This window comes from Penaeus monodon, chromosome 2 (assembly GCF_015228065.2).
Source record: "Penaeus monodon isolate SGIC_2016 chromosome 2, NSTDA_Pmon_1, whole genome shotgun sequence".
Classification (NCBI taxonomy): Eukaryota; Metazoa; Arthropoda; class Malacostraca; order Decapoda; family Penaeidae; genus Penaeus; species Penaeus monodon.
The window spans coordinates 32050469-32062111 of record NC_051387.1 but is presented as its reverse complement, the minus strand read 5'-3'; the positions used below and the strand labels follow the sequence as shown (position 1 = coordinate 32062111).

General features: G+C 34.8%; 1 protein-coding gene across 1 annotated transcript; it reads right to left on the bottom strand.

Annotated features, from left to right (window-relative positions):
- Window positions 1-4028: 4028 nt before the first annotated feature.
- On the bottom strand, window positions 4029-11070 carry LOC119582306. The gene is made up of 3 exons (XM_037930524.1): window positions 10679-11070; window positions 7284-7468; window positions 4029-7004 (listed from the first exon to the last, which is right to left on the bottom strand). Exons 1-3 carry the CDS (start codon window positions 10699-10701, stop codon window positions 5107-5109), a joined length of 2106 nt encoding a protein of 701 aa, XP_037786452.1. The 5' UTR covers window positions 10702-11070; the 3' UTR covers window positions 4029-5106.
- Between the last annotated feature and the right edge of the window lie 573 nt (window positions 11071-11643).

The window sequence follows — 11643 nt, the reverse complement described above, 5'->3', positions numbered from 1 at the left end:
TTATTATATAAATATATATTATTAATATAATCTTCTATCTTTTTATATAAATCTATATACTATATTATTATTATCTTATATTTTTATTATACTATATTATATCTTTATTCTATATATACAATATTTATAATTACTATATATATATATATATATGTATAATATAAAATATATATATATGTATATTATATAATATATGGTATATATATATATATTATATATTATATAAATATATATTATATTATATAATTATATATGTATAATAATATATATATGAAATGATAAATATATATAGTATATGTATAATTTATGGATATGAATTATATAATATTAATAGATATAATAGATAGTATAGTATTATATATTATAATATATGTATTAATATATATATATATATATATATATATATATAATAATATATATATCATCATATATAATAATAAAATATATATAATAATCTATAATTATAATATATATAATATAATATATATATTAAAAATATAATAGATATATATATATATAATATATATATATTATATATAATATTTTAAAATTATTTATATATTCTATATATTATTATATATATATATAATATAATATTATATATCTTTTATATATATATATATATATTTATATATATATATCTATATATATATATTATTATATATAATATATTATATAATTGATTTATAATATATGATATATATTATATATTTTTAGTATATATATATATTTTATTATAATAGATATATATATATATATATAATATTTTATATATATATATATATGTATGCATGTATGTATGTATGTATGTATGTATATATATGAAAAAATACTACTTTAAACTGTTAAGTTTAGCATTTTCACTGCACTTCAAGGGAATTAAAATGTGTACCAACTTCATTTTGATAATGGAAAGATTAGATTAGTTACATTGAAACTGAAAATATCCATTAAAAAATCACAGTATGATCAAATGATTCCATGTTCCTTGTTTCATTTTTTTTTTCTTAAATCACAGTATTATTGAATTAGTCCATGTTCCTTGTTTTGATACACAGTACATTAGCAGATATTAGCTAGTACAGCTACAGAGAATCAAAGATACAAACACCGTGTAGGCTATTAGCATGACTATTACAATCATAGTCATTAGTGTCATATTATGTTATTATTATTATCATTATTATTTACTGTTAATTTTGTTATATTACTCTTATTAGTATTAATATTATGCATTACCCTATTATTTTTTTGTTATTATTATTCCTCCTTTTATCAGAGAATTAATATAGATCATCATTTTCTACTGGCTCACAGATCAGCTGTTCAGTAATAATCCTGGTGCTTTTAGCCATCTGGCACTTTGCAAGTTATTGTAAAGCTTATAATTTTTTTTTTCCTATACTTTAAGTGAAATGATTATATATCCCATTCATGTACCCCATCAAGCAATATTAAATTATAATAAGCTATTTTTAGCCTTTTGTATTTAGTAGTTTTTGTTACCATTCTGTGATAAACCATTCAAATCTCTTCACATCTTAATATTTATTTGTTTAATCTTTATATGGTTGAAAATGTAAAGCCTAGTATACAAGTCCAATGCTAGAAGTAACTGATGATTAGTGAAGTATATAATTTTTCCAGCAAAAGTACATGATAGGTCCTATTCTTTGCTAATGTTGTGTAATACTTATGAACATGAATTTTATATGACAATTGTTTTCTTTCTTTTAATCACCAGCTGCCAAGTTTTTTTTACCCTGACATTGTTACATGTGTAGTGCTTTTACAATATATGAAACTTATCTCTAGAAATATGATCCCAAGATACTCAAGAAAGTATCTGGATTTCCTGAAAATAATGTTACTTTGCCAATGGAAAATCAAGTATTATAATAAATGTTGTAATTGCTGTCTTAACTAATGGTGTTCCCAGGTCTGAAAATATAAACTATTTATACTGTTTGGTAACTTTTGCATATAATATTAATATGAATATTAAACTGTAATCTGTCAGATCTTTTAAAAGAAAATTGGCTCTTTGTCGGACCTAAGGATCAATTACGTAGTACAATTAGTGAAGAGTTTTAAGAATGTTCTGTATATTAGGTAAGAGAATGTAAGACTGAAATTTGAAACTGCTTTAATTAATTCATATATACTTACAGAATTATAATTGTTAATTATCACTGTTAGTGTGCTGTTTTTTTTTATCTCTGTTATAGAAACTCCCTGGTCAGGTGGTATGCTGAGGAAGGATCACATTATGCTAAAATGTGATGATTTTAGATCCACTGCTCCTGTAATTGTGCTTACTGGATTACACTAGATGTCATATATAGATAATTAAAACACTTGGTATACTTCATCATAGGAAACTTGGTTGACCTTGTTTTCATGAACTTAAAAACATAGAAATATTATGTGCTCAAAAATAGATTGGCTGTTAATTGCAATCCTAATCAAGACACCTAATGTCTAGATATACAAAATACTTGGAACTATTAGTCTTGTTTTGTCAAATTATTCCTAAATGATGTAGTGAAAGTTAATGATATTGTATTTTTATGCTTGATAAAAGAATATTAAGGTAACCACCGCCCCTTCAACCGTCTAAATTTATCAGCACCATTAATTGCCAGTAACATAGGTGAACATAAATTTCTATATTATCCCTAAATTTCAGCAGTGTGATAGCTCTAAATGAATGGAATGTGCTCTTTGCTTGCACAGATGCAGGTAATTACTATGGTTATAGCTGTAGCATGCACTGTGACATATCAGGAGTACTAAATTATGCTGTATAGAACAGTAATATATCCTGACAGCAGAGAAAATAGTAGTATAATTACAAACTGCAACTAAAGAAAAGTCTTAACTGCTGAATTGTGATTATCAAACTGGGCCTATTTCTGACCATAAGTATTTGAATAGTATTTTCTTTCTTTTCTTGAAGACCGCATAGACAAACAGAGACAGAAAGACAAACATAAATATATATATATATATATATATATATAGAGAGAGAGAGAGAGAGAGAGAGAGAGAGAGGAGAGAGAGAGAGAGAGAGAGAGAGAGAGAGCAGAGACCAGACCACAGACAGACAGATCAGACAGACAGACGAGACAACAGACAGACTAGAACAGACCGACATGACAGCAGTAGAAGAGAGAACAAGAGGGAGCGCAGGGGAGAGACAGACAGAGAGAGAGAGACAGAGATAGAGGACAGAGAAGAGAGACAAGAAGAACAAGAGAAATGAATTCCAACCTCCTATAGTTCACCCAGATGCTAATCCTTGACATTGTCTTCTGCTTTTTTTATTGTCAGAGGGGTGAAGAAGAATGGAAAATATCACAAGGACAACTAGAGCAAGTAATTTTAAGTCATCAGAGTTATAATTATTCTACCTGTAAATTTCAATTTCTGTGCCATTTGTGTAATATAATTTGTCAAAAGCAGGTTGTTTTGTTATTGTTGGTGCTTATCAGAGGCTTATCTTCATAGTTCACCAATAGAATAATAATGTTATTACAGTACACAATTATGAAGTATTCTGGTTTGCATAAACAAATATATATTGGTCTATAACTGATTTGTAAATAAGTTCTGTATATAAATGTAATACAAAATGCAATTTCTAAGTATCTGTCAACATTAAAAATTCCAATTAAGTAGAGAATACTCTTTGGTCTTTTCTTGTTTTTGTTATCATTAATCCTGCATTTATCATTAACTGACAAGTCTTTGGCAATGTAATTCCTAAGGAAATGTTTTCACTTGTGAGAGTTTAGAGGTTTGCCTTGAATGCATGACAAATACCTCCTCAAGGATTGTACAATATTAGGTTACTGTAACCATACTCGTTAATGATGTACCTTTTTGAAATAAAATTCATGCAATGATACACTTTATATTTTTATAGAAATAATCACCTTTTCTATTTAATTGAAAAGCATGTAGAAATATGCAGACACTGAAACAAATATAAATAAATAAAGTAAGGACCTTAATAAAAATCATCATCATAAACAGATATATATATATTTAACATGATTTATAAAGTATTTTGAAGAATATAAAAATGTACTACTCTCATACAGTTATTGAATCCTTCCTGAGAGCATAAACAAGATGAATATATCAGCCAAGCAAAGAGGATGAAGGCTTTGTCTGGAGTTAGTGCATTTCTAAATATCAAATAGTACAATGGGTCATGATCATACACAGAAAATCCAAGTTTTTAAACTGCTGTCCTACAGTGCTTCAACAGTGTTTGACTTCCTAACAGTCTATATTGAATAAAATGTGTCCTTTCCAGTTTAGACAAAATGCAAAATGTGAGAGAGAGAGAGAGAGAGAGAGAGTGTGTGAGAGAGAGAGAGAGAGTGTGTGAGAGAGTGAGAGAGGAGAGAGAGTGTGTGAGAGAGTGAGAGAGAGAGAGAGAGTGTGTGAGAGAGAGAGAGAGAGAGAGAGAGAGAGAGAGAGTGTGAGAGAGAGAGAGAGTGTGTGTGAGATAGTGAGTGAGAGAGAGTGTGTGTGAAAAGTTTCAAAAGAAACATATTAACATTAGCACCATCCCTATCTAATTAGTATACTTTAACAATGTATGCTAAAATTTATCTGTCATTTACCTACAAATGTAATAATTACAGGCAGTAAAAATTAGTCCTTCATGATCTATGTTCCTTACTGAAAAATGAAAGTGAATACAAGAGAATACACTAGACAAAGAAATAATTCAATGCATGTATAAATCAATTAATGTTCACATATGCCTAACTTTAAATGACAAAATCACTTACCATTTAAAAACTCTGATCAAACTTCTCAGAGATACCAATCATGAAAGCCCTTTAGAAATCAATAGTTTACTATGCATGAAAAAGCCCTATGACTGGACTACTTAACAAAAAAATCTCTAAATTATGACAAGCACCTGTTTAATTGATAAAATATGGAAAAAATAATACAAAATCTGTCCAGTTTCATACAAAGCAAATTTTGAAACAAAAGTAAATTATAACATTTATCTCCCAACAAATAACTTCATCCTTTTGCTGAGCCTTCATTAAATAATGTTGGACTAGATAAAAGGTACTGTTAGCTAGAGGAATCACCATAAAGCTTTCGGTAGACTTCCTGTCTGTGTTCTTCTTGTAACACATGTGAAATAACAGGCTCTAAATCTGCTATGTGACGACTGAAACGTGCTGCATCTCGTGCATACTGTTCCCATGGTCCTCTTCTTGCCTGTTGGTAGGCATGTGCCCAAGTGACCATAGGATGCACTTTTACTGCTCCAAAATTCACACGTTTTTCAGTCTTTGTGGATAAGTCTTTCTCAATTTCTTCATTCCAGCGCCTATTCACATCAGATAAATTGCAGCTAAATGCATCCTCCTCTTCATCCAGAATATCACAGTTGTTTTCTGCATTCAAGCTTGATTCTTGGTCAGTATCTTTTCTTTCACTGTTAAGGCCAAAAGAGGATACTTTACAGGTTATTGGAATAGTAAGACCAAGGCCAAATGTTTCCCAACTATCATCTAGACCAGCACTATCATTTTTTACTTCATCCCAGTCACTATCTGAGTCATCCCATTCTTCATCAGATTCTTCACTTTTACAGTCATTGAGACCTAAAATGTGGGCAAGAACACTGTTTGACAAATTTGTATTTTCAATGCACTTTGGTTGGCAATTTTCACTAATAATACAAACATTATTTAATGAATTATTTTTGTCAACTTCATCTTCAAACTCAATGTTGATACTATCTACACTTGCCACACTAGACTCACTAGTACTGCGTATACGACTATTACTGGAACTACACTCACTGTTGCTGCGCTGTGTCCTTGGGCTCCTTGATTCTGAAGCATATATATCCTTTAACTTTTCCCAAGACTGTGAACCACAAGGAGCCAAAATGTTTCCATGGCATATTCTTTGAGGTAAACCATCACTGCATGGCGAACCAAAACTACTTTCACTGGCCAAAGAACCACAATCACTACTTTCAGCATGAGCCAATGCTTTTAACTCATTTAAGAATTTTCTGCTGTTTTTCTTCTGAACTTTGTTAGCAGTTTTAAATGGAAGTGTGTGTACACTTTTTTCCATTAATGGAGGTGCTTTCTCTTTTGGGTACTTCTTATCTTTTAGGAAAATTTTGGGAAGTGGCTGATCAACTCCTGCTGATTTTGTCTTTTCATTTGGAGATTTTGCTCTTGGTGGTTCTGGTAAGCTTAAAACCGTCTTGGCAACAACAGCATAACTAGCTGGAGAATTTCCAGTATTCTTATTTTTTACTGATGAAGACTTGATGGTGTTACTTTCATCTATTTTCATCACAGACTTATCACAGTGAGACTTTTCTGTAAAATTTATTTGGCCATCCTGCAGTTTTGGGAATGCTGAAGACACTGAACAAGCATTAACACTTCCATCATCATTACGAATAGCAGCAATTTCATTTTCTGTTATTTCACAAAAATCTTGACACACAGTAAAATCAAGAGAGGTTTTAGTTGAAGGTGATCTGCCACAAGAATCTTCAACAGATGAGAAACAGTCCTGAGTGGAAGGGCTTAATTCATTTTTCCCTCGCATTTCTTTGGGGATCCACTCCTTTGCTTCTGGATTAAGAGGCTGGCTTGGTTTGCTCTTCTTATTTGGGAAATTTGGGAAACAGGGCTGTGGGTGAGATACCGGGAAGACAAGTTTCTGTGGCCAGACATGCAAGGGGTCCATGAACTGCAGTTGTGATCCTTCAGGAGGGGCAGCATACCAAAGGCACCCACCAGTATCTCCATTTCCATCTGGCTCCACAGTTAGAAACTGGCTATCTGGGATGTAAGGCTGACTGTAGGTTACTGATGGAAGCTCATTCATCATGTTTGGGTTAACCCAAGTTACAGGAGGTGACCCAGTACAAAAGGACTGATACATATTGCGTAAGGAATTCCACCACTGGTTTGGCTTTCTCATGCTTGCACCTATGGAAAGCAAAACAATGTTAAGTATTTTTATGGCCTTAACCACAGTTTCAAGATACAAATCCAACTAGCTACATAACTTTTTTTTTTTCTTTTTAAAACAAATCTATATTTTATTATACTTTTTTTTCTGACAAGTCTGCTTTCTGCAGAGCTTAGCAAAAAGCCAAGAATATTAAGACTAATTGTGAAAGCAAAAACTTTAATGAAATAATGTTACTCGAGTATAACTAAAATCTTGAATAAAAAACATATGCAAAAATTTATTTTATGTCTTACCCTGGGCCATATTCTTGTTGGGCAGTGGTGGTTTTGGCCTTGAGGTGTCAAGCACTGGAGGGTGCATATCCATATGCAGAGTGACCTGAGGGTTCATGGTAGAAGCCTTTCTGTTCTGCTGAAACCAGTTACTTCCTGGCCTTCTGCCAGGTAAAGAGGACATCCACACTTCCATTTTACTTAGTCTGAAAGGACAATACAGAAACTATATACATAAATACACACACACACACATGGTAAGTATTACCGAGAACAAAATCAGATTTTTTTTTATCTCTTCTATACCCAACGATCTTGGGGTGTGTGGGGAACCGGGGGTTGAGGGGGGGAGGGGGATAATGGATGGCACTGGATATCGTCAATAGGAACCTGCAGAAATCGAAGAAAGTGATTTATGAAAATTAAAAAGTTGATTTTTTAAAAACCCAAGCCAAACTTTGTTTGACGAACGCAAGTAAACAAGTACGTACACACACACACCCAAAATTAAAAAAATAAATAATAATAATAATAATAAAATAAAATCGATTCACGACACCCAACGGAAATCCCTGCCCATCTTTATAAATCTATGGACTGATGTGCCCCCCCCCCTCCCCCAAATCTATAGGAATCAAACCCATACTTGGGGGGGGGGGGGTCTACAGGATTTCACATACTCCGCATCCCCCCTGGTAATTGTACAATGTGTCCTAACCAATAAACCAACCTAACCTTAACCCTGTGGGATTTATACAACACAATCTATACACTCCCTGTGGTAATATATATGCCTAGCCAGGAGGCAATGCACCTGAACCCCCATGGAATTGTATGCACCTAGCCAGGGGGCTATAACTCCCTGGACCCCGTGGTACTATATACGCCTAGCCAGGGGGCCATGCCCCCTGGACCCCCAAGATAAAACCACATACCTTTATTTTGATTTATTTTGAAACACTGAACTTTTCTAATGAAACTAAAAGATTTCATTAAATATATGAATTTGGATAAATGAACACTGGTAATAACAAAATAATGGTTCTCACAAGTGCGTAGTAATATATGGACCACTTGCTAGACCGCAGTAATGAGTTACATGTCACATTTGTTTTGGTTCTCACAAGGTAAACGTGGACTGGGGACTCAAGAGCGGTGTTATGCTATTTTCATCACTTCCTGGTAAGTATATGGCCACTGCAGATTTACCTATATTGCTTCCTACTCTATTTTTTATGCTCCACATGATGGCAGTGGCCATTTTCTTCTATCTCTGTGCGTTGCTCTTGGTAACATTAACCATACAAATATACATACCTATATATAATGTGTATAATATATATATATATATATATATATATATATATATATATATATATATATATATATATATATATATATATATATATATATATATATATATATATATTAGGGGAAAGGGGAAGGGGGAAGAGGGAGGGAAGGAGTTGCCTTATCCTCCTCACCCTGATAATCTCAGGATAATCTCACCCAGGACAAAAGATATCATTAAGAGTAAGCGCAAGAGACTCACTATTAGTCTTCTAAAGAAATTAACCCCAATTACTGTGAGAGGCTAGTTACAAATTGTGTGCAATGGGTTTAGCATTTCACTTCTTAACACAAGAAAATATTTATTTTTGCCAAGAAGTATCTTGAGTGGCCAGAGAATAGGTGGAAGTCAGTTTTTAGATGCAAGATACTGTATTTATTGTTATATCTAATTCCTTAAGGAGGGTAAAAAGGTAGAAGGGATCCAATACAATTGACCCAATGTTGGGGAAGGAACTTTGAAATTCCTGAGAATATGATGGAATATGAGATTGCGAACTTTATTTTCTTCCCCGGAAACAAACCATGAACAAAGATAAGTACTTTGAGCAGCACACTGATCACTCTGAGGAGTGCTTAAACAACTGTCAAGTAGACGTACTCCCAGCAAAATGACACACTTTGCCATGCCGCAAAATTGATGACTGACTGCTAGACTGGTAATAAGAAAGGAAAATTTTCCATGCATGTCAACCAAGCGTACAGTAAAATAAGTATATGGAGTGGTTACCTTGACGAAAACTAAGACCCTTTTCATCTATGGCAAAACATGTGCAAATCGAAAATAAGGGAGATATAGGACAGACAAGAGTGAAGATCACCCTTCACGAGAATCAAAACAAATGTGACGCGGAACTCATTACCAAGTAGTCCTTGTATTGCTACACGCTCGTGAGATCGAATATTTTGTCATTATCAGCGTCCGTTTTCTCGAAATCATGTATGTAATGCATTCTTTTCCTTTTATTGTTCCCCATTTACGTGTTTGGGTAAGTATTTATGCTATTCTGTACAATAATCTTGTGCGCATGCGTGTTGTGACACCGGGAGATTTGACAGGCCAGCAGCGCCAATACGTCGAGAAACGCCAGTGAGCAATGTTTTATTTCAAGTGCTGCGTTGATTCCGGGTCATTTTTTAAAGCCCTTTTGTGGATATACTGGACAAATAGACATTAGTTTCCATCACAGCCTGAACTTTGAACCCATCCAGTTCCACAAATGCTGAAAAAAGTGATTAGAAACCACAGACGGAAGTGAAGAAACATTTGGTGTTTCGCGATATAAAGGTATGTGGTTTTACCCTGGGGGTCCAGGGGGCATAGCCCCCTGGCTAGGCATATATATTACCACAGGGGGTCCAGGGGGCAGAGCCCCCTGGCTAGGGAATATACAGATCGTAGTGTATAAATCCCACACAATTAAGGTTAGGTTTTTCGAAAGTTGGTGCGTCGGTGCGTAGAGTTTGAAAGATGGTGGCGACGTCCATAGTTTCCTTGTCCGATTTTAAGTGTTTTTTGTGCTTGTTTTACACATTTCTGTTCTCTTTTCTTCTTATTTCAGCCTGTTTTACCCCACAATTTCCCTGATCTACTTCATGCCCTCCCCTGCTATCGGGACTTATCAAATCACATCAAGATTGTCGGCTGGAGAATGCAACGGAAATGATCATCAGATTCGTTGTCATCTCACGAAAACAAATCTGATGATATAAATATTGTCAGGGAAGACCCGTTGTCATTTTCGGAAAATTAACCAACCCAAGAACCGTTTCTTGGCGCTGGCCTTTACCATTAAGAAACATGAACTCATTCTGGTTCTCATTCTAATTATATAGTTGAAATGTATAACAAAAAAACTTAAATTTACAAACATGAAATTCTAATTTTTGAACGTAAATAAAGGTCAAAGAGATTAAGTTCCCATGAGCCCCTAGGAGGACGCCTCAATGGCAATTCCAGCCCGACATTAGTCGCTCGCGGTCGGCCGCAGCCTCCTCCTGAAATCCGAATTCACGCGCCAGGGTCGCCTCCTCCTCCTCCTCCTGCGTCTACGGGAGTTCCTCACCTGTATTTGGAGTTTCGTGGCATGGGGCTTCCTTATCTCTCCGTCCACTTGGCTCTCCAAAACAGGTGCTGACGAAATTTATCACCACAGAGGGAGCGCGAACGACACTTCAACGGCAGGCGCTCGACGGAGGCGCAAGCTGCTGCGTTATATTCCTTGTAAATGCTTGGCAGAACACCGATGCTGTCCATTGAGTCACTGCAATCACATGCACTTGCACCACAGGACATCCTGGAGTCAACGAGTGTAGAGAAGTCAGCGTCGCTCGGGGAAACGAGATCCATGTTGGGCTCAGAGTCGGCGGTGCTGCTGCTTCTTCATCTTGCTCTCGGGGAATAAACACGCCGCCGCCGCACGCGCGCCGCCCGCCGCCGCCGCCGCCGCCGCCGCGCCAAGTAGTCCCTCGCTCACTCTCTCACAACACCTCTCTCGAGCCGGGGACTAAACATCTGTACCGACCATATTTCATATGGCTACTATTTTGTAATGCATGGTTGGTGTCATGAACTCAAACGAGATTTAGGCTGCAAGCGGAACACCTTCCATGACGTCATGAAGGATCCAGAAGTTGCATCAGCCCTTTTGGGCGACCAGGCTGCCGGACGCTCGCCGCGACGCGTTTATTTGCGCCTCTGCCTCCGCCTCACGGGCGGCGGGAGTTGCACTATGCATAGCAACTAGTGGCTTGTCACAGGAGCTAACCGAAATAATACGATTGGCGAATTTTGTTTTACTGTTGTCAAGCGCAGACACAAACAAAGTAAATTTTTTTTTTTCATTCATGTTGTGTAAGGTATACTGTGTGTGTGTGTGTGTGTGTGTGTGTATGTATATATATATATATATATATATATATATATATATATATATATATATATATATATGATCTACTTATACATATGTATGTGTGTATGTACGTTTGAAAATAGTTTACGCAGTACAAATGGGAATTCTTTTGTTTCAGA